This window comes from Nuphar pumila, chromosome 15, assembly GCF_984573655.1.
Source record: "Nuphar pumila chromosome 15, dmNupPumi1.hap1.1, whole genome shotgun sequence".
Classification (NCBI taxonomy): domain Eukaryota; kingdom Viridiplantae; phylum Streptophyta; class Magnoliopsida; order Nymphaeales; family Nymphaeaceae; genus Nuphar; species Nuphar pumila.
The window spans coordinates 86,223,140-86,250,033 of NC_143263.1; the positions used below are offsets into that span (position 1 = coordinate 86,223,140).

General features: G+C 37.9%; 1 protein-coding gene across 1 annotated transcript in view; it reads right to left on the reverse strand.

Moving 5' to 3' along the window:
• ATVPS33 (Sec1/munc18-like (SM) proteins superfamily) overlaps positions 1-26,894 on the reverse strand; it is a 150,326-nt gene that overhangs the window by 106,721 nt on the left and 16,711 nt on the right. The window contains exons 9-10 of the mRNA XM_089988369.1: positions 16,247-16,303; positions 2,217-2,308 (exon numbers count right to left, since the gene is read on the reverse strand). Of these exons, the coding sequence (XP_089844495.1) occupies positions 2,217-2,308; positions 16,247-16,303 (149 nt within the window). The remainder of the gene's footprint in view (positions 1-2,216; positions 2,309-16,246; positions 16,304-26,894) is intronic.

Here is a 26,894-nt window from a genome sequence, read left to right on the forward strand (position 1 = left end):
TACTTGATCGGGATTGCTATTGCTTCGTCAAAGGTGACTAAATCGATCATTTGATCTCTCTGTCTTTCTCTCTTTTATTTCTTTCGATCGGTTCCCCTTTTTATTTCTTCCGACCAATTGTAGACCCCCATACTGCAAGGGCAAAAACTTTGAATCAGGCTCCACAACTCATCATCTAGACGAACCGACGTACCTTGAAATCTGAAGAAGGGTTTTGGGGAGAAGAAAATGATTTTTTGGTTCTTCCTCAGTAGAAGAATGGCGAGTAGCCGAGACCCAGAGAGAAAGAGAGAGAGAGAGAGAGAGAGAGATTTTATCTGGATTTTGAACACTTATGCTTCGGTTTTGCGTCAGTTAACTTCATTACTTGCTGAAATTGGATTGAACACAGAAGGGGCCCATGCTTTCTCTACTACATATGGCTATTCTCTGGATATTTTTTTAGCTCTGTTTTTTTTTTCTGCAAATGCGGCAAGAGATCAATTTAATTGAAGAGAATTTTGGTTTCTAATGTATGAAAAACAACATAAATAAGAAGATCTCATGCCTTGAGAGAATTTTGGTTTCTTAGATACTTAATTAGATCAAGTAGTTGCATTAATGTTACTTTTACATGTTAATATCATATTTTTTCAGTATTTATTTGAGATTTTTTATTTCTTGTTGGTTGTTGCTTCATCAATAAAGCATTTTTTATTTATTTATAATTTTAGATATTTTTTATAGTTTTTTTAAGTTTTCAAAAAAAAATTGAGGCTTACGCTTTACGCCTCAAGGCTTACGCCTCGCCTCAGAATTTGGTGGAGCGCCTCGCTATGCCTCAACGCTTTTCACAACACTGTTAAGGTAGAACTCTATCTCTCTAACCACTCCTTATTATCTCTTCTTCTTATATATTTTTTTATATTATTTTAATTAGAGGTCTATCTAGAGGGTGACGTCCCCTCTAAAACAGCTATCTAGGCAGAGTTTTGCTTCATGTAGAACTCTACCCTATCTAAATAAATAAATTTTTGAAATTTAATTAATTGAAATTATTTATTAATTATTTAATATTTAATATTTAATATTTAATATTTAATATTTAATTATTAATTATTAATTATTAATTATTAATTATTAATTTTAAGAATATTCCAAAGGGTGTCGCCCCCCTCTGGAAGTCCTCTCATAGTGGAATTTTCTCTTAATTTAACCTTTAAATTGATTTTAAAGTTTTAAATTGGCTACATTTGGATTTCAGATCCGGATCCAAGATCCAAATTCATGTCCAAAATCCATATGGATCCTAACCTGGACCAGATCCTAGTTAATATGGGTCTTGGATTGGGTCTAGATCCATATCAACTTGGATCAAACGGATCCAATCCGATCTGATCCAATCCAGAAAAAGGTAAAAATAGAAGCAGATCATTTTTTGAAAAACGTGATTTTCGGGCCAATCATAACCCAATTTTAGAAAAACGAAATACCAATGTTCTCATAATTACAAGATGCATCTAGTGACATACTTACCTGATTTTCACCTCTGAATTTTGCCTGAATTTAACCTAAATTTCGCTTGATTTTTGTTTGATTTTAAAGGTTACAAACAAAAAGTTTTACAAATATTAATCGTCGTGTTTTGATCTTATCAGTGGGCCCTGGGCCACGCCCAGACCCAGCTGAAGTCACCTATTTTAGAGGATATTTTTTATGATATTTATCGTATTCAGTAAAGTACTTAGCCAAAATTTCAAATTTTTCTAATTTAAAAACCATGGAAAAACACAGGATATTACACAGTCAAAGTAGGGAATCCTTGAAAATGAGGCAGCTATATCAAAAGTTGTATTGCTAAACCAGGGTGCACCTCATTAACATCAACCAAGTCAACAAAATTGACAGCAAGAAGTACCAAAGGAGATGACAAGAGACTTGGTGCAAAACAGTATAAACTAAAGGAAGTTGGTCAAAGTTTGTCTGCTACTGCATCATGCTTGAGTTCAGATTACCACTATAACAATTTCCCAAGATATATGGCTCAATCAGCAGCTGTGCATTATCAAAAAGCATGCTCCATAAAACCAGAACATAGATGACCATAATCACTTTGTTGTAATACAAAACCTCATAGATAGAAAAGTAGACCATGATGGTTAAACCCAAAAGTGTATCAATAAACTTCAAGTTTATAAGCCAAATGAATTAAGCTTCACAAAAAGTGATAGGTTTACCTAGAGTTAAGAGGAACCTTCATCTTTTTCCCACCTTGTACACCCATAATTGATCCTTTAATCTCAACAGAACCATTATTTATATGCAGAAACTGCACTAAAAGAATCAGTGATGGTTAAAATTTCCCAAAGTGAAGAAGCAAGTAAAAATAAGTCAAAGCTTCTATGTGGAAGAGACCATCATTCAGTATCAGCTTAACATTTGATTGCATAAAAAGCCATGTACCAGCCTGGGTCATCAACTATCAAGTTCTAAAATCAACTGCCATAAGAATGGAAAATTGTGAACTTGTGACACCAATCAAGTAATGAAGATTCTACACATAATAACAGCCGCCTACGTGACATAAGTACAGGTAGAAAGGCTACAGCACCAGGACTTGTGAAAATGGGGGTAGAGGGTACCATCTTTCTGTTTCAGCTCAACATTTGTGTGAGAAAAGCTAGGTATTGGCGTGAGTCATCAACTATCAAATTCTAAAATCAACTGCAAAAAAAATGGGAATTTATGAATTTGTGACACTAATCAAGCAATTAAGGTCCTAAACACGATAACAACCTCCTATGTCACACAGGTATGGGTACGGTTACAGATTCAGGTTTGGGCACACGTATGAAGGGTACAACCTAAGTCACAGGGACTCTGCAAAACAGGTGCCGCACCCGCGTCGACGCGACGCGGGTGCGCGTGCGGCACCGGGTGCGGTCAACACGACCCTGGGTGCGGTCAACGCACCCAGGGTCATTTTTGTCCATTGTTTTGGCGTTAAAAAAAATCCCCGATGAAAAGGAGGATTAGGGCAAAAAAAAAAATTGCCCTAATCTCTCCTCTCTCCCTGAGCTCGAGCTCTCTCCTATCGACGCCCCAGCTCCTCCTCTCCTTTCGCAGGTATGTACCCTCTCTCACTCTCTTCTTGGGTCGGCAGGGGAGGGGCCGAGCACCCCCTTCCCTTCTCGCTCTCTTGTTGGGTCGATAGGGAAGGGGCCAAGCCCCCCCCCCCTCTCGGTCTCTTGTTGGGTCGGCAGGGGAGGGGTTGAGCCCCCCCCCCCCCCCCTGCTCCATCTGTTTTCGACAGGGGAGGGACCGAGTCCCCCCTCTCGCTCTCTTGTTGGGTCGACAGGGGAGGGGCTGAGCACCCCCTGCTCCCTCTGTTTTCGGTAGGGAAGGGGTTGAGCCCCTCCCTGTTTTTGGAAGGGGAGGAGCCGAGCCCCCCACCCTACTCCCTTTGATTTCAGGGGAGGGGTCGAGCCCCCCACCCCCACCCCTCTCGCTCTCTTGTTGGGTCGGCAGGGTAGGAGCAGAGCCCCCCACCCCCCCTGCTCCCTCTGTTTTCGGCAAGAGAGGGATCGAGCCCCCCTCGCTCTCTTGTTGGGTTGGCAGGGGAGGGGCTGAGCCCCCCTTCTCCCTGTGTTTTCGACAGGAAGAGGGGGTCGAGTATAATTGATTTGAAAAATTTAATGTATTTTTTTGTGTGTTTTCAAGATAAAAATGACGGATAAAGGGAAAGGACTTGCGTCATCCTCATCCCAACATGTGAGTTCTGCTGCTAGTTTTGCTGATAATTGCAGTGGGATTGATGATGTGGAGCCACTATGGGTACATGTAGATAAACTTGTAAAAACTGAAGAAAGAGGTGGTGGAAACAAGAGATTTCGATGCAAGCTCTGCGAAAAAGATTTTGTTGGGTCTTACACAAGAGTGAAGGTTCATTTGTTGAAGATACCAGGACATGGCATTTCAGCTTGCAGAAAAGTTAATGAGGCAATGCGAAGACAATACAAGAATAATATGAGAAGAAAAAGGCAATGGCCGATTCTTCTGCAGTCAGTGTGCCATTTGCAAGCCACCAAGAAGATGCTGAAAAAAAAAGTCAATGTAGGAGGTAGAGGAACGATACAAGCAGCATTCAATACATATGGAAGAGAAGAATTTGATAGAAAAGTTGGGAAGTATTTTTATTCTGGTTCACTCTCATTTAATGCGGCAAGAAATCCTTATTGGAAGGATTTAGTAACATCCTTAGCAAATTGTAATTTAAGTGGTTATGTGCCTCCAAGTTCAGAAAAAATACGAACCACACTTCTTGCAGAAGAGAGAGCAAATGTGGAGAGGTTGCTAACAACAACAACAACAAACAACAACAACTACGCCTTCATCCCAAAACAATTGGGGTCAGCGATATGAACCAAAAAAGAAATTCATTTTGGGTCTTCCACATGAATCCTTTTCCTCCAATCATTTCTATCCAACGCCATGTCCTCGGTGAGGTTCAAAGCATTCATATCCTTTCCTATCATCTCCATCCAAGTCTTCCTAGGCCTACCCCGACCTCTTTTAACTAATATATTTTCCCATTTCTCCAACCTTCTAACTGGAGCATCATTAGGCCTTCGCCGAATATGTCCAAACCACCGTAAACGATTCTCTCGCATCTTATTTTCAATGGGTGCAACACCTACCTTCTTACGTATCTCTTCGTTCCGAATCTTATCTTTTATTGTATTTCCACACATCCATCTAAGCATCCGCATCTCAGCTACACTCATTTTTTGAATATGATGTCTCTTGGCAGCCCAACATTCCGTACCATATAGTAAAGCGGGTCTAATAGTCGTCCTATAAAACTTTCCCTTCAACCGCAATGGCATTCTACGATCGCACAGCACTCCAGTAGCACTTTTCCATTTCATCCACCCAACCTTTATCCTATGATTTACATCTCCATCAATTTCTCCATACTTTTGAATGATGGATCCCAAATATTTGAAATAATCATTCACCGGTATATCTGGCTCACCAAGCTTCACTACACTCCCATCACTACTTCGTTGCTTACTAAACCGACATTCCATATATTCAGTCTTACTCTTACTCAACTAAAAACCTCTAGCTTCCAATGTCTGTCTCCATAATTCTAACTTAGCATTAACCCCAGCTCTAGACTCATCAATCAAAACAATATCATCAGCAAACAACATACACCACGGTACATTTTCTTGAATTGATCTCGTAAGCTCATCCATCACTATTGCAAATAGGAAAGGGCTTAAAGCAGATCCTTGATGTAACCCAACCGTTATCGGGAAATTGGTTGTCACCCCTCCACAAGTGCGGACATTGGTTACTACTCCTTCATACATATCTTTAATTATACTAATGTACTTGAGAGAAACACCTTTCTTCATCATTGTCCACCAGAGAACGTCCCTAGGTACTCTATCGTATGCCTTCTCTAAATCAATAAAAACCATATGCAAATCTTTGTTCCTCTCTCTATATCTTTCAATAAGTTGTCTAAGAAGATGTATAGCTTCCATAGTTGATCTTCCAGGCATAAAACCAAATTGATTCTCCGATATCATGACAACCTTCCTCAACCTAGACTCAATCACCCTCTCCCAAAGTTTCATAGTATGACTCATGAGTTTTATACCACGATAGTTTGTGCAATCTTGTATATCACCCTTATTCTTATATAAAGGCACCAAAGTGGAGAGGTTGCTAGAGATTAAAAAATATTCATGGGAGCAAAATGGAGTTTTTATTGTGTCTGATGGATGGACAGATATTCAAAGGCGTCCATTAATCAATTTCATTGCTTGTTCGCTTAGTGGCTCAATATTCTTGAAAGCAGTTGATGCATCTGGAGAATATAAAAATGCAGAGTAATTGAAGGGATTGTTTATAGAAGTGATAAAAGAAGTGGGTGATCAAAAAGTGGTACAAATCATTATAGACAACGCTCCAGTTTGTAAAAGTGCAGCGTTGAGTTTGGAGAGTGAGTACCCTCATGTTTTTTGGACTCCCTATGTAGCACACAGGTTAAATCTAGCCCTAAAAAGCATCTACAACCCCAAAGAAGAAGAAAATTCACAAGCATATGTTTTATGTTTATGGATTGAAGATTTAGAAAGAAATGTCAAAAGCATTAAGAATTTTGTTGTTAACCACCATCGTGTTAATGCTATATTTAATAGGCATTCTGATTTGAAATTGTTGAAGGTCACTGAAACACGTTTTGCGTTCATCATTGTGATGATGAAGAGGATTAAAAGAGTGAAGAATGTTTTGATTAACATGGTGACTGATGAAAATTGGACATTCTATCGTGCTGATGAAGATATCAAGGCTCGAGAAATTAAAAAATTCATTCTTGATGACGAGTTTTGGGACAGAGTGGTATACTTACTTCAATTTACACAACCTATTTGGGAAATGTTAAGAGAAGTTGATAAGGATGAGTCCATGCTTCACAGAGTTTATGAAATGTGGGATAATATGATTGAAAAAATACAAGTTATAATTTTCAAGCATGAAGAAAAAAATCTTGCATTGGATGATTCAGATTTTTTTAATCATATTCATTCAATTTTAGTCAGAAGATGAGACAAGAACAACACTCATTTGCATTGCATGGCACATTCTCTTAATCCAAAATATTATGCAAATAAGTGGCGGGTTGGTGGTCTTGGTCGTGTCCCTCCAAATTTAGACCCAGAGCTATCAAGACATAGAAATATGTGTATGACAAGACTTTTTCCAAAGGCATATCTTTTACATCAAGTCATACAAGAGTTTGGAAAATTTTCATCTTCGAGATTATATGGACCGGCATTATTCGTGAGAGAAGAAGATAATATAGATCCTATCACATGGTGGTCAACATTTGGATCATAAACACCTCTTTTCCAACGTCTTGCATTAAGATTGCTATCGCAGTCTGCTAGTTCATCTTGTTGTGAAAGAAATTGGAGCACATATTCTCAAATCTACAACATAAAGAGAAACAAACTCACCAGCAAGCGTGCAGAGGATTTAGTATATGTTCATTCAAATCTTCGATTACTTTCGCGAAGCAATGATGAATACGGGTACTAATTTGCTCTCTTAGTTATTTGATTATTTCTTAGTTTTCATTTAAATATACTTGTATTATATTTAACATTTTCAAATTGGGTTTATAATGCAGGCAAGGAACATCCAAATTTTGGGATATAAACCCAGAAGAGTGTGACTTCGAGAGAGAACATGATTTCAACATAACAAACATGGATTTAGCTGAGCCCAGTATTCCTTCTAATGATGCATTTGATGATGAAGAAGAAAATTATTAACATCCATTACTTCATCAGGATATACTTTGGTATGTAATTTAGTTCTTTTATACTTATTTGATTGATATTTAGGTTGATTTATGTAATTGCTTTACTTATTTGATTGATAATTTGATATTTAGGTTGATATATTGTATGCATGATGAATCATATTATGACAATGTTAACTGTTAAATGTTAAACTGTTAAAACTTCAAAATTATATATATATATATATATATAATTTTTTTTTTACATTTTTCCCCTGCCGCACCCCCGCACCCGGGTTTTTTGGAAGTGCCGCATCCCCGCACCCGCACCCGCACCCGCACCCATGTGACATAGGGTACAACACAGTGACTTTTGAAAACACGGGCATGAGGGTATGTATATATATATAACTTTTAACAGGTAACAGTAACACTAATGAAATAAAAAACAGTTATCATAATATCATCAATTCATCATACATGCAATAAATCAAATTAACAATCTATAATTTTATTTTTCATCATAAAAACTAACACCACAATTAAAACAACTTATATATATTATGGAAATAATCAAACAAGTAAAGCAGAAAAGAAGTAAATTATATAGTATACTAATAAAAGAAGCGAACAATGCATAATTAGATATCAAAAGTATATCTTACACAATGTATATAACGATGAGGTAATGGATTCTAATAATTTTATGCTTCATCATCAAATGCATCGTAAGAAGGCAAACTAGATTCAAATAAGTCCATGTTTGTAATGTTGAAATCATGTTCTCTCTTTAAGTCACACTCTTCGGGGTTTACATCCCAAAATTTAGATGATCTTTATCTGTATTACAAACCTAATTTGAAAATGTTAAATATTTGCATATTTAAATGAAGAAACTAATAAATAGTCAAATAACTAAGAGAGCAATTAATACGTGTATTCCTCATTGGTTTGCGAAAGTAATAGAAGATTATAATGAACATAGATTAAATCCTCTACACGCTTGCTAGTGAGTTTGTTTTTCTTCATGTTGTAGATTTGAGAATATGTGCTCCAATTTCTTTCATAACAAGATGAACCAGCAGGCTGAGATAACAATTTATGATCCATATATTGACCACCACGTGATAAAATCTATATTCTCCTTCTCTCTCGCTATTAATGTTTGTTCATATAACCTCGAAAATGAAAATTTTTCAAACGATCAACACCACCTTCATGTCACTTCTTTGCATAATATTTGGGATTGAGAGAATGTGCCATGCAATACAAAAGAGTGTTACTCTTATCTTATCTTCTGACTAAAATTGAATGAATATAATTAAAAAATTCTAAATCATCCAATGCAGAATTTTTTCCCTCATGCTTGAAAACTACAACTTGTATTTTTTTAATCATATTATCCCATATTTCATAAACTTTGTAAAGCATGAGCTCATCCTTATGAACTTCTCTTAACATTTCTCAAATAAGTTGTGTTAACTCAAGGAAGTATGCAATTATATCCTAAAACTCATCATCAACAATGAATTTCTTAATTTCTTGAGCCTTGACAACATCATCAGTACGATAGAATGTTCAATTCTCATCTGGCACCATGTTAACCAAAGCATTCTTCACTTAATCTTTTTCATCATCACAATGATGGACGTAAAACGTGTTTCAGCAACCTTCAATAATTTCATATCAGAATGCCTATTAAATATAGCATTAGCTTGATGGTGGTTGACAACAAAATTCCTAATGCTTTTAACATTTTTTTCTAATTTCTCAATCTATAAACATAAAGCATATGCTAGTGAACTTTCTTCTTCTTTGGGGTTGAAGATGCTCTTGAGGGTCAGATTCAAGTTGTGTGCTACACAAGGAGTCCAAAAAATATAAAGATACTCTCTCCAAACTCAATGTTGCACTTTTACAAACTGGAGCGGTGTCTGTGATGATTTGCACTACTTTTTGATCACCCACTTCTTTTATTACTTCTATAAACAACCCCTTCAAATACTCAACATTTTTATATTGCCCAGATGCATCAACGGCTTTCACGAATACTAAACCACTAAGCGAAAAAACAATGAAATTAATCAGTAGACGCCCTTGAATATCTGTCCACCCATCAGAAACAATGGAAACTCTATTTTGTTCTCATGAAAATTTTTTAATCTCTAACAATCTCTTAACATTTGTCATTTGTTCTGCAAAAATTGTCATTCGTAGTTTTTCTGAGCTTAGAGGTACATAGCTACTCAAGTTACAATTTACCAGTGAAGTAATTAAATCCTTCCAATAAGGATTTCTAACCGCATTAAATGGAAGTAAACTAGAATAAAAATACATCTTTACTTTTTTATCCATCTCCTCCTTTCCATATGTATTGAATGATGTTTGTATCATTCCATTTACTCTAACTCCTACATCCAGTTTTCTTTTTAGCATCTTCTTGGTGGCTTAAAAAGGATACACTAATTGCACAAGAATGACTCATTCCCTTCCTCTTCTCATATTCATCTTGTATTTTCTTGTATTGCCTTCGCATTGCCTCATCAACTCTTTTACATCCTAAAATGCCTTGTCCTGATATCTTTAACAAATAACCATTAACTGTTGTGTAAGACCCAACATAATCTCTCTCACAAAGCTTGCATCGAAATCTCTTATTTCCACCACCTCCTCTAGTTTTTTAAAGCTTATCTACATGTGCCCATAGTGGCCCCCCATCGTCACATGTTGCAGCTAACAAACTCGAATCAACACTACCATTACCAGCAACACTACCATCAGAACTTGCATGTGAGAACGAGGATGACACAAGTCATTTCCCTTTTTCCGTCATTTTTGTCCTTAAAACAAAAAAAATATTATATTAAAATAAAATTCATATCAGAAGGGCGGGGTTCGACAGCCCAATGTGCTGGGAGTCTAACCCAGGCTAACAGGGTTGGGTTCAACCTAGTCGATCTCGACGGCTAGTCGGGCCGAGGCAAGGAGAACCAAGTTGGGCTCGGTGCTAGCCGATTTCAGCTCAGTTGTGCCTGAAAGAGCAAGCAGAGAGAGGGATGGCAGGGTCGAGGCACAGCTCAGCTATGCCTGACAAAGCAGGCAGAGGAAGGGTTGGTTGGGTCCAACCAAGTTGTCTCCACCCCAAGTCACACTCGATGCACCCGAGTCAGCCCCAAGTGCTGGACCGAATCAGGTTGAGCTCAGCCTTAGTCGGGCACGACTCGATTTGGCCTGATTCAAGACAGCAGCAGCAAAAGTTGTTGTTGCTCGAGCACAACAAGGGGAGAGGGCTCGACAGTCATGTCGAGCCGGCCCGAGGTGCTGGACTGAATCGTGTTGAGCTCGGCCTTAGCCGGGCCCAGCTCGATTCGGCCCGATTTGAAACAGCAGCAGCTACAGATCGAACACAACAAGGGTGGCTCGATAGTGAGGCTGAGTCATGCTCGGTCCCAAACCAGGACAGGACCGAGCTGGCTCAGTCCACCAACAAGAGGAAGAGGACAAGATCGAGCTGGCTCGATCCACCAACACGAGCAAGGGAAAAGGGAGAGGGGTGGAGCAGGGCTCAGGTTCGAGAAGATCGAAACCTGCGGCCAACCGAAAGAGCAAGGCTTGAGGCCATGCCTGCCACTGGTGACGTGGCCGAGGGGCGACGAACCCAGCCACCACCATCGCAGGTGGTCGAGCCGTGCCCTCCCTGCTTCCGACAGAGGAGGAAGAAAAGAGGGTGACGGAGGAGAGGCCTCAGGCACCCCCTTCCAGCATGCCTCAGGAAGAAGAAGAGGAGGTTGGGGAGAGAGAGGCAGAGCGGGGGTTTAGCCGAGAAGAGCGAGAGACGGGGGGAGAGATTGAGAGAGAGAGAGAGATTGCAATCATTGCGCCAAAGTCGCCAGAGGAGATGGGATGGGTTGGAGACGGCTCAGAAAAGGGGAGGCGTCGGGGTCGGGAGGGGGGGGATTTTTTTGCCCTAATCCCCCGCCCAGCTCCCATTTCATCGTGGTTTTTTTTAAAGTCCATATTTGGACTGTTATGACCCTGACTGCACCCAGTGCCGGTTTGATCGCACCAGATGCCGCACCCGAGTCGCGTCGCGTCGCATCGACACGGATGCGGCACCCTGCTGGCCGAATCCCTGTGACATAGTATATAGGGCCACTAGAATATGTTAATATGAGAAGTGGAGTATGAACTGAGATTTTCATGGGGGTTTTTTTTGTTTTTTTTAATTCCACCATATGGATGTGATTTAGATAATTGGTTTTATAGAAACAGACTCTTGGATCATCCGATTATGATGCATAAGAAGGAACTTTTAAGGCTTGAATAGTTGAAAATCAATGGCTCAAAATTTTCTTAAATATTCAAGCATCCAAAAATCGCATTTTTCAGCAAAAATACATTATCCAACAATTGATTCCTAGCAAATGGACCACGACGAATGCATCTGCAGGGTTGGATTTGCCAAAAAAGTGTCAAAAATGCCTTGGTTCACATATGTCCAGTTATCATATTCTAGTGATATATATAGTTGGAATCTCACAATGCAAGTTGGTTCGAATCAATCTAACCTCATAGATGTGTTCAGCATTGTCGATTTAGTGGGAATCAAGCCATGGATCATGTTTTCTTGATGAAAAAACATGTTTTCTTTGAGTTAGGAAAAATCGATGCTTTCGTATCCATTGATTTTTGGATCATCAGAAAAAACCTATATATAGGTCGAATTCCAGCAATCCAAACTCTAGTTCTCACTACATAAAACATGTAGATCACATCTATGGTGCTAAATGTGACAAAAGAAACAAGAAAAATAACATTAGTGCGGTTTTGGTAAGTCGGTTGTATTTACAATAGATTGCTGCAAACTTCACCAAATATATATACATATATATATATAAAGTTTGGATTGATACTTTGGGCTTGGATCAGGTCTGGATCTATAGTTAGGAGGGCTTCAATGTAAAATAGTTGGAAAAAGAAGGCCAATTCTGTACTTTGGTGCCTTTCGCACTGCAAATGGATCATTTATGAATGTTTTGAAAGTTAGATCCATTTCTTCTACTTCTAGTTGAAAATTGAACATTTCTGAAGTCTATTGAGTTACATCTTTAGCCATAAATTTAATTTCTGCTAGCCAAATTACTCAGTATAATTATGATGTTGCCTTAACTCCGGACTGTTGTTTTATGCAGGATCAGTCATCAGGGAGTAAGATTGAGACTGGGCATAGGTGAGGTCATCTTTACTTTCGGGATTATCTGGACCAAAGACCATAGAGTTTTGTTAAGACCAGTGTAGGTATTGCATAGGAGTCATTTGTGTTATAGCACTATAAGTTAGGTCATGTATAGTTCTAGATTACAACATATACCATCCTCCGGAATCTTAGGTAGTTGTAAGTATGATGTGTTTAATGAGGTTAGGTGTTGTGAGAGTTGTATATTAGCCAAAGGTCATGCTCTCCTTTTTGGATATAGAGTGGTTGAGTTTGTGAGTCCTTTTGATCTTGTTCACTCTAATGTATAGGGCAGTGTTATCAGTATCGTGTATTGTATCGTATGATACGAAACTGTGTATCATAGTATCGCTATCCCATGTGATAAGATATACCCCCTTGAATCGGAAAATGCAGTTTATCGGACCATATTGGTCTGTATCGCACCGTATCGTATGATACATGTATTGTAAGATACCGCTATTTTTTCACATTTGTTGTTGAAATTTTTCAAGTAATTTATTTTAGATGCTTTTTCACTTTTAGTGACAACTTTTTACATAAATAAGGCTTCAATAAGAGTCTTATTGACTTATTTCATAAGATATAGGAACAAAAAGGTAGAAATTTTCTTCTTAATTTATTGTGATTAGTGAAGACAAGAAGAGAAGTATTATTATGGAAGGGCACACATTATCCAACTTTTGTGCTTATTGTAATTAGTGAAATTAATTAGCGAAAAGACATTATGAAACTTCTTTGTTTTAATGCTTACTAATGAAATGACCTATTATTTTCTTTTTTCTTTACTTTTTAATGTTTAATTTCATACCATTTTAATGTATGTAATGCATACATTGTTATATTGTTATAACATCATAATTATAGTTTTGTGATAGTTGTTACATATTTGTTCATGCTCAATTTATTTCATAATTAAGTTTAAAGTATTGTAGTACTTAAATATGTTTTATTTCTCTTTGGAGTGAGTCAGTACAATCAATAGACAAAAAATTGGCTTGTATACCCTTGTAAGATCACAAAGGGTGGGGATCTACTACTATGGTAGGAATTTTTTGGGAAACGCCCCTGTAGTTTGGGAAATTTAAATAAATGAAAAGATCAAACCACTCAAATTCGGGCTTACCTTAGAGAGGGTAGGTGGTACAAAACTCCGGGGATATGTATTTCTTGTTTCGAGCGAAAATGGCTCGTTAGTCTCCAGTCCTCGGAGTTGAGGGACCCAGACTACCAATGTGTCCTAGGTGGTAGCTCTTTGTTCTTCTGCAGAAGTTAGAGATGCATCCTGTTTTGGTTTTGGGCCTTTGAAGTTCTCTCGATCACTAGTCGCTCCCTTAGGATTTACAGTTTCAGTTAGAATGTCTGGGTTAAGAAAACATCAATGCATAATAAACCCCCGAATGTTCTCTTCTGAAATGGTTGCCTTGGCCCGTGTGTACCCGCGGGATAATTCAAGAAAAACATTAAATAAAAACATCTTGGGTCCATCAGTTGAATAAGAGATCGTCAAGTTTGCACTTTAACTTGTTAATGGTCATTTTTGGCATATTGTTATTTAGATTAACATGAAATAAACTCTTTATATATGTGAGTTTGATTTGAGCCTGCTTTTGTTCACATATGCTAGTTAGAGACTTATAATCGTGAGATCGAACAAAACATTGGGAGCTTTATACTTGAACTTGTTTACTTGTGATTAGAAAATTGAACATGTGATTAATTATTTAAACCAGTGTTATTTGATTAGATGTTAATTTTTGTTATGTTTTGTGATTTAGAATTTTTGCTATGCAGTAAATTAGTCTCATGTTAATTATTTCTTAGTCTCATGCTTAGTACCATGCTTTACTAGATATAGTTAATCAAACACATTGCATACTTGTTACAAAGTACTTCTGCAAAAATCATAGTAATTACTTAATTATACAGTTGTAGTCTAATTCCAATCATTTTACCATTTTTCAGGTGAATAATAGAGTTTATGAGCGACTGCGGGATAAGGCTTCAATCGAGATTTTGGATTTACTGTTCCCGGGATATTTTGGTTTCCTTTTTAATTATTAGAACATGTCATTAAACTTTGATGTTATTATTCATTTGATAATGAAATGAAATAAATGATTTGGCTTGCTATCCACTGTAATGTTCTGAAATGCTTAACCTTATAGTATTACTTATTTTCGCTGTAATATATTATAAAAAAAAATCCTCAAAACTTGGGTTAAGATTTCAGGGCGTTACAGTGTCAGTTTATAAATGCTCCTACATGCACTCATCTAACAGTAGTTCTGAGAATCATCAAATATGTTAGGGATACCGTGCATTTTGCTTTGTTCTTCTCTATCTCTTCTGCAATAGAATTGAAAGCATATTATGATGCAGATTTTGGGGTGTATCTCAAGATCCACATTCTACTACGGGGTTTTGTGTGCTCTTAGGAGACTTATTGATATTATGGAAAAGCAAGAAACAACAGAGATTTGTCGTCTACTACCGAGACCAAGTATAGAACTATGGCCCAAGTTATTGATGAGATTGTATGGTTGAGATAGTTGTTAGAGGATATGGGAGTTAAGATAAGTGGCGGGACCCCATTGCATTGCAACAATCAGACTCTTACATATATCTACGAATCCAAAGTTTCATAAGAGAACCAAACATATTGAGATAGATTGTCACTTTATTCACAAAGCATACTTAGAGGGGATAATTTTTCTGTCGTATATTGAGACGCTCACCAGATAGTTGATTGTTTTTACTAAGAATTTACCTCTTAAGGCCTTTCAAACATTTCTCTTCAAAATTGGAATGATTGCTTTCACATCATCTCAAATTTAAGGGGGAGTGTTGTGTGTGATAATACTTGTATCATTATGTATTTTTTAGGGTACTTATGTAATTTAGCTCTATTTATGTTGCAAGTCAATGATAGAGGACTATTTTGGTCCTAAAAAATGTACTCTTATAAAGGGCGTCGAGTCCTATATGGAGTAACCCTATTCCTTTTTGTTGATTAATGTTCTCTTGTTTTTTCTTTTCTTTGTGCTTCACTCCATGAATGCTTTCGTGAATCTCCTATTTCATATACTTCATGCTTCAACAATAGGACACTCCCTAAACACTCACTTTTCGCTTTATGTTTCACGCATCGATTCTCGTACTCAATTCTTACTCTAGTAATTATGGTATCAACTGTTGAGGAATGTAGTATATTGTAGCATTTCTATGTGTATTGCCCCTTGTATATTTTATTATTTATAGAGGTATTTTTGTTCTTTTCAGATTTATGTTGTAAGAGTCAAAGTTAGGAGTCTATTTGTCTTTTTTTTATTAGTTTGTTAGTAAAGGGTGGTTGACCCCATATATCATTGTAACTCTTTCTTTTGCACTAAATGAAGGTTCAAGCTTTCTTCCTCTTTTGTTCTTGCTTCTCCATTAACGGCTGCACCATGTATCTATGATCACGTAGATCAACCAACTCAGCACTATATAGCAACCCGAGTACTGTACAACACAAAACACAATTATGCCCAACAAAAATGTTCCAAGGATAAAAAATGACTGTTTTCAACATAATTCAAGGAAAATAATGTTTTTCCATAAACCTATACCAGAAATTTATCTCTCATATTTATTTTTTTATCACAATAAGGTTTTAAGGTATTAGGAGCCATCTACCAACAAGAATACATGAATTTGTCTACATTTACCTCATCTAGTAGCCCTTCATATGTTAATTGAGAGCACATAGGTGTAACCATATCCACCTGCATTACCAAGGCCAACAAATTATTCTATAATGTAAAACAGCTTTCCAAAACTCTTACAGATTAAATTAGCAGCCAATACCACCCATAGAATGTACACAATAAACAACTGTTTTAAGAGGAACTTATGGAACCAAAATCTACAAGCAGAAATAACAATGACAGACAATCTTTACAAGCACAGTTATTCCATAGACGAACCAACAAAGATGCTGATTTTAATTGTATGACGTCCTACCCAACAATTGATGACTCATAGCCAATGAAATTATTAACGTACCAACTTGATGAATTTGTGTTTCTAAGCTAGGAAAACAATTAGAAATAAGAAGAAAACATGTATTTCAGATTATTTCTTTTAAAAAATATATATTTTTGTCTATTTAAATAGAGGCCTAGAATCTTGAACCAATCACAATTCACAGCATGGACCATCAAAGTTACACCTTAAGAAAATAAGCAAAGATTTCTATCAAATATTACCAGCTCATAAAAGATAGAAACAAACAAAAAATAAGTGCAACATATCCATAATAACCTTAAGATTAAAAGGTGGATGTGAACCATTACAATTGGAACGTGATTGGGTCTGGTCGGATCCATATACTGACCCAACACGTGTAACTGCTAGACATGTATTTTCTGTTCGTATTTCCTGTTTCCATTATTGCCCCATTCATATTTATGTTGTTCACTTGTTTATACAAGGGTATTTTTGTAACCATAGAGATGCAACAGTTTTGATATATTAAGGCAATTTCACACAATCTCCCACGTTGAGAATCGTGACTTCTACAGCCCCATTCAATCTCTCATCTTTCTTTGTTGTGTGTGATCTCTGGTGACTGCCTAACAGCTGTGTTCTTAGATGGTATCAGAGCACAATGATCTTGACTGGAGATATCTCCTCAAAAGGTGCCCTCTTTCTCTTCTTCATATTCCTTTCAATTCTTATTTTATCTGTTTTGTCATCTTTATCCTTTCTCTTCAAGTCTCTAAGCATCGTTCCCTTGTCCTTTATATTATTGTTTTTCAATCATATATTTGTCTCCAAATCTTTGATTCCCAACCATACTTTATGGTCAGAATATTAATATTTGATTCCCAATTGTATCTTCTGGTCAAAATATTAATTTCTGTCCATTGCTAATCAGATCTGATCTAATGTATGAATATAGACCAGATCTGATACATTGTTCTGTTTGATGTGAAATAGCGCTTCATTGCTTCACAAATACTAGTCTTTTTTCTCATTGGGTTTCGTCTATTGTTGGGTATTTTTCCTATCTCATGCTGGTTCAGATTTGTGATCTTGTCTGATTACCTTGCTTGATTGGGTTCTGAAAAAAAAAAAGGAAACCAAATTTTGTGTTTACATATTTTCGCTTGATCACATATAAAAATTTGAGGCATGAATTGTTAGAATCTTCTCAGAAACTGCATTGAGAAAGAGAAAAGAAATAGAAGAAGAAAAGGGTTGCGGCTGTCACGATATGTGAAATCGTGACCTAAAGAGGGTGTATTACTATGTTTAGAGTGTACAGTGTACAATATGGTTCCGGGTCTGGTATAATATCCAGACCCGGAATGAAATAAAACATATAAGGTTGTACATAAAGGTTATACAGGTTTGTACAGGTTGGATTTGGGTCTAGTATGATATCCAGACCCAAAACACCACTTTATCACCCCCCCTCAAGTTGATCATGGTTCTGAACCATGAACAACTTGCCTTTAAGCGTCCAAAAACGATCTTTTGTCAAGCCCTTGGTAAAAATGTCTGCAACTTGTCTTTCAGTGTTAACAAATTCAGGCTCAATCTCTTTTTCTTCAACCTTTTGTCTGACAAAATGTTGGTTGATCTCAATATGCTTAGCGCGACTGTGGTGTACTGGATTGAATGACATATTGAGGGCACTTTGATTGTCACACAACAAGGTAGACGGAGAGATCTTTTCTCCCACTTCAGTCAGTAAGTGCCTGACCCATGTGACTTCGGCAGTAGCGGCAGCCATGGATCTATACTCAGCTTCAGTGCTTGATCTAGCAACAGCCTTTTGTTTTCAACTACTCCAAGAGACTAAGTTTCTCCCAATAAAAACACAATATCCTGATGTAGACCTTCGCTCATCAGGATCTCCTGCCCAGTCTGCATCACAATATACAATAAGTTCACGCACATTCTTGCCAGACGACTGTGAAGAATATATCAACCCATCTCTAGTGGTCCCTTTCAGATATCTGAGTATCCTCTTAACTGCCTCCATATGCCCAGTAAGTGGTGCATGCATGAATTGAGACACTTGATTGACTAAATAAACAATATCAGGTCGAGTAAATGTGAGATACTGTAACATTCCTATTAGACTGTGATACCTGGTGGGGTCTTCATACAGGTCTCCATCATGAGCACTTAATTTTTGGTGGAGCACACTTGGAGTGGCTAAAGGTTTGCAGTCTTTCATACCTGCCTTGTCGAGAACATCTATCGTATACTTGTGATGAGTGAGGGTCAAACCATGAGCCTGGCTATCGACCTCAACGCCAAGAAAATAGCGCAAAGCTCCGAGATCTTTCATTTTGAATCTCTGACCTAATAGATTTTTTACTTCTTTGATATGATCTTCAGAGTTTCCTGTGATAACTATATCATCAACATAAATTAACAGTAAAGTGATCACATTCTGACTTCTAAAAATGAATAATGAGTGATCCAATAGGGAGCGTGAGAATCCATGTTTCTGAATCTCAAGGGAGAAGCTCTCAAACCAAGAGCGAGATGCTTGTTTTAGGCCATAGATAGCTCTTTTTAGCCTGCACACATGTGTTTTACAGTTTTGTTCTTGACATCCAGGGGGTTGTTCCATATAGACTTCCTCCTTCAAATCCCCATGCAAAAATGCATTTTTTACATCAAGCTGACTCAGCTACCATCCATGCTCAACGGCCAAGGAAAGAATAATTCAAATCGTTCCCATTCTCACCACTGGACTGAATGTCTCATCATAGTCTTGTCCTGCTTCTTGAGTGAATCTTTTTGCAACCAGTCTCGCCTTGTATCGTTCAATAGTTTCATCTGGTTTATACTTTATTTTGTAGACCCATTTGCATCTAACAACATTTTTGTCAGGTGGTCTGAGAACGATTTCCCAAGTTCCACATTCATGTAAGGCTTGCATTTCATCATTCATGGCTTCTACCCATTTAGTGGAAGTAGCTGCCTGATAGTACATGATAGGTTCATCTCCCTTATTCAAAGCAGTTAAGAAAAGCTGAAAGTCCAAAGAGAAATTGTTATAGCTGACCCACCTATCAATAGGATGTCGCATGCGATTGGATCTTCTGACCTCAAGAGTATGAGAGGGAGTAGGTGCAGCTGTTGAGGTGTGATTTGAAAGATTTGGTGTTGTCGTTCTCTGTCTAGCATAGCAAATGCCCTTGTATCTGCCCGGTATAGATGATATTTCTTCCCAATCCTGTGATCCCGATGTGCCAATAGTCTCAAACATTTCTTTTTCCTGTTGCCCACAATCTGGAGGGCAGACTTCATTGGAACTAGCAAAAAGTTCTGAATTCAGCCAAGGATAATAAGCTTCGGTCATGGTAGAGGACATATCCATTGTGTCAGCTTGGTGATCAAAATTGTGTTCATCAAAGATGACATTTCTTGAGATTCTGATACGTCTGTTGACGGGTCGTAACACCTGTATCCTTTGTAGTCGTCGGCATATCCCACAAATCTACAATTCTGAGCTTTGTCCTGAAACTTGTTTCTCAAGGACCGATCAATATGCACATAACAAACACATCCAAAAGCACGCAAATCACGATAACTAGGATGAGCTCCAAAAAGACAGTAATAAGGAGACTGATTCTCTAGAACAACCATAGGCAATCTATTTATCACATGTACGGCGGAATGACTGTCCACAGGTTAATGGGAAGATTACTATCATGGAGCATACTCATGGCACTTTCAACGATGTGCTTGTGTTTTTGCTCAGCAATCCCATTTTGTTGTGGCATGTGTGGGCAGGACACCCTTCTTCCTATCCCATTATTTTGAAGAAAAGAAATAAAGTCACTAGATGAGAACTCCTCACCTCCATCACATTGAAAGAATTGGATAGTCTTAGAGAATTGATTTTTTACTAAGGAAAGAAAATTTTGAAACAAAAGGAAAACTTCTGACTTATTTTTTATGAAATATATCCAGGTGTATCGAGAGTAGCTATCAACAAAGATTAGGTAGTATCTGCTCCCAGACCCAGAGGCAACTGGGGCAGGTCCCCATACATCAGAAGATATCGTCTCAAAAGGCTTTGAAGCTCTCTTATTAATAGAATGAAAAGGCAATACATGACTTTTGCATAAAGAACAACTGGAACATTTCTGGCTTTTCTCATCCACATTGAGACTTTTTTTTGGAATGAGATTATTAGAAACAAGTTTCTCAATAAAATGACTCCCACAATGTCCTAATCGACTATGCCATAAGAGAGGCTTATTACATTCAAAAATACTAAAAACATTTGCTGAAGGGAAGGAACACGACTCTAATGAAGACTTTGAATCCACATGAATAGGGCGTACGGGATGACATGGAGCTTCTTCAAAGACACATATTGCCTCGTCTTTTTCCTTCAGCGAATGTTTCCCTCGTGCGAAGGTCCTTGACCTGCACAGAGTAGGGAGTGAATTCGACTGAAGCACGATTATCATCAACAAGCTTGGAAACAGAGACAATATTTTTCTTGATATTTGGAGCATGAACTACATCAGTAAGTTCAAGAGTCGAGTGTGACATGGGAATGACAGATTTTCCAACATGGGAAACAGGATGATAGGATCCATCTCCAGTGACAATGTTACTTTTGCCAAAATAAGGGATAGGTTTAGAAAGTTTACCTGCATCACCAGTCACGCGAGTTGCTGCCCTTGAGTCGACAAACCATGTGCCTTGATCGTTCTGTTTTAACTTCAATTCTGAGAGGGCAGATATTAACAGATCTCTAATCTCTCCATTGTCTCTGATATTAGTGGGTTTTGCTTTTTGTTCTGTCTGTGGAGCATTTCCTTTATTTTCAGGGTTGTGCCAACAATTCGCCTTGATATGCCCCCTTTTGTTGCAGAGGAAGCAAGTGGGGATTGGCCTTTGTCCCTGAGTATGAGTTAAGATATTTGGAGTGGAAAGCAATCCACGTCCTCTGTGTCCATTTCGCCCTTGTCCTCCTCGCCCTCGTCCTCGACCATAAGTCACTCCTGTGGCAAGGACTGTAATGAAATAAGCGGAAGAAACCAAGAATGCTAAAGCATTCACTATGTCCCACACGGACAAATGCAACAAGCACAAGAGAGAAAATCCACTAAGGGATATACAAAGGGCCTTATAAAAAGGCTACACACATGAAAAATAATATCACTATTATTGAAGAGGAGCTCTCAAGAGCAATGCAACATACATGGGGGGTTCCCCCTATTTATAAGAAGAGGAGACCAAAGGGGCTCCCAATAGAGTCGTTGGGAGCCCCCAACGGTCACATATGTGACCGTTGGGGGGCCCAACGACTCCATTGTGGGGCCCCTTTTCGGTATCCAAAAAATCCAAAAATAAAAATAAAAAGAAAAATAAAAAATAGTGAAATACGAGAAACAAAATAAGTACCCCTATGGGGTACTTTGTGAAATGACCATAATACCCCTATCGGGTATTATGGTATTATTACATATGTTTTAACACCCCCCCTCAAACTTTACGGGGGAATGACCGAAAGTTTGCCAAGGAGGAACAAGAAGCGAGGAGCAGGCAGGGCTTTGGTGAAGAAATCAGCAAGTTGATATTCTGAAGTGACATATGGCAGTGTTACTGTCCCACGAAGATATTCATCACGTACATAATGACAATCCATTTCAATATGTTTCGTCCTCTCATGGAAAGTGTGGTTGCTGGCAATGTAGATAGCACTTTTGTTGTCGCAACAAAGCTTCGAAGCCCCGGTAATTTCGACTCCCATATCTTGAAGAAGACTTCGAAGCCACACCAGCTCCATTGTAGTGGTTGCCATAGCCCTGTATTCTGCTTCAGTAGAAGACAATGAGACTTTCTGCTGTTTCTTGCACCTCCAAGCAATTAGCGAATCTCCTAGGAATACACAAAAGCCAGTAGTTGAGATTCGATCATTTGGGTTTCCTCCCCAGTCAGCATCAGTATAAGCTAGTAAATCTAAGGAAGAGATTGAGGATAGGAATAGCCCTTTAGTCAAAGTATTTTTAATATATCGAATGATCCGAAGCACAGCACTCATATGCACAGATGTAGGAGCATGCTGAAATTGGCTTGCAGAGTGCACAGCATGAGCAATATCGGGCCTGGTGATAGTCAGATAGGTGAGGGAGCCTATGAGTTGCCTGTAGGGCGTAGGATCGTCCAGCAGAACTCCATCCTCCAGTCGTAGTTTAGCATTGATAACCTCGGGAGTCTCCACCTTTTTATCATCTGAAATCCCAGATTTGGAACATATGTCTGCAGCAAGCTTCATCTGTGACAGTATATACCCTCGAGGAGAGTATGCAACTTCTATGCCAAGAAAGTACCTGAGAAAACCCAGATCAGACATATCAAAATTATGTTTTAACATATTTTTAACTTTAAGAATACCGCTTTCATCATTGCCAGTGATGATCATATCATCAACATAAAGCAGAAGGATGATGATACTATTACCTGCATTTTTAACAAAAAGAGCAGTGTCAGTATAACATGAGCGAAATCCCAATTGTAACATGATAGCACTAAATCTATCATACCAAGCCTTAGAGGCTTGTTTAAGACCATATAAGGCTTTTAATAACCGAAGGGTTTGACCTTGGTTAACACTGATTCCCGGCGGAGGATCCATATATACTTCTTCATTCAACTGACCATTAAGAAAGGCATTTTTAACATCTAATTGGAATATAGGCCATTTCTTAGATGATGCTACCGCAATTAAAGTTCTAACGCTTGTCATGCGAGCCACGGGAGCAAAAGTCTCCTCATAATCGATGCCATATTCTTGTGAGTATCCCTTAGCAACTAATCTAGCTTTATAGCGCTCTAGGGAACCATCACTTTTTGTTTTGACTTTGTAGACCCATCGACATCCTATAGCTTTCTTATTTGGAGGAAGGTGAACTATTTCCCAAGTTTTAGCTTTATTTAAAGCATCTAGTTCAACTTTCATTGCTTCAACCCAATGAGGTATACTTTTTGCTTGATTATAATGGGAGGGTTCATAGTAAGAATGCAAGGCTATTAGACAAGCTCTATATTTAGGTGAAAGAGTTTCATATAAGACAAACCTATTAGGTGGAATTGATTCTCTAGAAGAACGCCTAAGGGAGGTTTCTTCTAGGGGTTCATTAAGCCGCAAGAATTTTTCTAAAGCACTAATAGGTTGGGCTTCCTCACGCCGAGTGTATACTTGGAGATTGTCACCATTAGTTGGTGATACATCATCATCATGAGAATCATGAGTATTTTCTAAAATTTCCGGATGACTCAAAGAGTCATCATTTGAATCTTCTAAAAGATCATTGATAAACATATAATCAATTTCATTTGATTTTTCCAATATGTCAAATCCATTTTCATCTTCTAGAAAGGTTACATCTTTGGAGACAAATAACTTATTGTTTTTATGATCAAAGCATCTATAGCCTTTTTTATTTTCACCATATCCTAAAAATACACATTCTATTGCTTTAGGTGACAATTTATCTCTTTTATGTAAAAGAACAAAGCATTTACACCCAAAAATCCGAAGTCGATTGTAGTCGGGTGTCATATTAAAAAGTTTTTCATAAGGGGAGATATTATTCAATTTTGAAGATGGCATCCTATTGATTAAATAGGTGGAGGTTAACACGGCTTCGGCCCAAAAATTTTTAGGAATATTTTTAGAAATGAGTAAGGATCTAGTGGTTTCCAAAATATGCCTATGTTTTCTTTCCGCTAGACCGTTTTGTTGAGGAGTTCTTGGGCAAGATTTTTTATGACAAATGCCATGTTGTTTTAGATATGCTTGAAAATCATTTGATAAGTATTCTCCACCCGAATCGGATCTAAGAATGGATATTTGACTTTGAAATTGATTTTGAATTTTTGCATGGAATTCTTTAAAGAAGTTAAAAACTTCCAATTTAAAGTTAAGAAAATAAATCCATACATATCTAGTATAATCATCAATAAAAGTAACATAATATGAATAACCACCTTTAGATAGAACCGGAGATGGCCCCCAAACATCGGAATGCACCAATTCAAAAGGTCTTGTTGTCACAAAGGATCTAATAGGAAAAGGAGTATACTTCATTTTGCCAAAAATGCAATCTTTGCAATTGATATCTTTTTCTTTACAAAACTTGTGTCCAAAAGGAAAAAGATACATTTTAGAGTAACTTGGATGTCCAAGCCTTTTATGCCAAGTTTCAATATTTTTGTCTTGGACATAAGTACAAAATGAGGTATTTGGAAGCATTAAATTATCCATAAAATAAAGGTCTCCCTTCCTATGGCCTTGCCCAATCCGCTTCCCGGACCGGAGATCCTGCACAAAGCACCCTTGGGATGAGAAAGATATTTCACATCCATGGTCGGCTATTTGAGAAACGGAAAAGAGGTTAAGGTTTAATTTTGGAACTATTCTAACTTTTGGAACAAGGAAATTTTGAACATTTTTAGAATCAAGAGTTCCAACACCATTTATTTTGAGAAAAGTTCCATCGGCCGTAGAGACACAAGACATTTTTGAATTGGTGTGCACATTGGTTAATGCATTTTCATGAGGGGTCATGTGAAAAGAAGCTCCGGAATCTAAAATCCAAGAGTACGTACCGGGAGGTGATGATGAGGCAATGGCGGCACCGGAGGTGGAAGAAGTGACCTTTAAGATTTGTTGAAGAGCCAAGGAGATTTGTCCAAGAGTGTCTTTGAGATCCCCGTTCTTGCCGTCATCTTCTTTGGTGGTGGATTCTTCAACGGAAACCACCTTTGGCTTGAATGCCCCATTTAGCTTTGGGCAAACGGGTTTAATATGTCCCGGCTCATAACAATGGTGACATATAATCATTTTTCTTCCACCACTCCCTTGCTTACCAAAATGAGGTGGTTTGTATGTTTTAACATGATTGCCGGGTTTAGATACGGCAAGAACTTCCTCTATGCTTTTACCCATGTTATGCCTAGTCTCTTCTTGAGTAATCTCGGCAATAGCTTCTTCTAAGGGAGAAACGTGGATCTATGGAGAAGTGAGGATCTCACTTGTTCAAATTCGGGACGAAGCCCAAATAAAAATTGAAACAATCTATCTTGTTCCATTTGTTTTTGTCTTAGAACCACATCCTCCATAGATACCCATTTAGGCTCTAAAAGAGCCAATTCATCCCACAAAGGATTTAGAGCACTATAGTAATCTTGTATGCTCATGTCGCCTTGTTTTGTGGTTCTTACTTTTTCTTGCAAGAAATAAGCTCTTGCAAGATCCTTTTGGGTAAACATACCCTTCATAAAAAACCAAGCTTCATTTGCTCGGCGGAATTTTGCAATATTTGCACATACCTTAAGTTCGACATTATTCATAAACCATGCAAGGATTTTTGCATGGTTGCTCTCCCAATCTTCCATTTGATGATTATAATCTTCAATGGCCTTGAGACGAGCATCGCCTTCAAGTGCTTTCTCTTGATCTCCTTCCATCTTTGTGAGCTTAAGTTGGGGTTTCGGAACGGTTCCCATTACATAACCCCAAAGCTTCTTGCCTTTGAGATTATTCTCCATTGCGGATGCCCACATCATGTAATTTTTTCCATTGAGTTTGAATGATAGATCGATCTTGACTTCCATTGCTACACAAGGAAGATGTGAGAAAGAAAGGAAGTAGAGAGAGACAAGATTTTACCTTTAGAAGATCTTATGGCTCTGATACCATGTAATGAAATAAGCGGAAGAAACCAAGAATGCTAAAGCATTCACTATGTCCCACACGGACAAATGCAACAAGCACAAGAGAGAAAATCCACTAAGGGATATACAAAGGGCCTTATAAAAAGGCTACACACATGAAAAATAATATCACTATTATTGAAGAGGAGCTCTCAAGAGCAATGCAACATACATGGGGGGTTCCCCCTATTTATAAGAAGAGGAGACCAAAGGGGCTCCCAATAGAGTCGTTGGGAGCCCCCAACGGTCACATATGTGACCGTTGGGGGCCCCAACGACTCCATTGTGGGGCCCCTTTTCGGTATCCAAAAAATCCAAAAATAAAAATAAAAAGAAAAATAAAAAATAGTAAAATACGAGAAACAAAATAAGTACCCCTATGGGGTACTTTGTGAAATGACCATAATACCCCTATCGGGTATTATGGTATTATTACATATGTTTTAACAAGGACTTCTTGGGAATTTGTATAAGCATGTGTTTCTTGAGAAAATCCCTTCAGAGTTATCTCATACTGAATCAGTTTAGCTCTCAACTCATCAAAGGTAGGAAGAGCAGGCAGACATAATAGTGAAGTGACGATCATATTATAGTCAGATCCCAATCCAC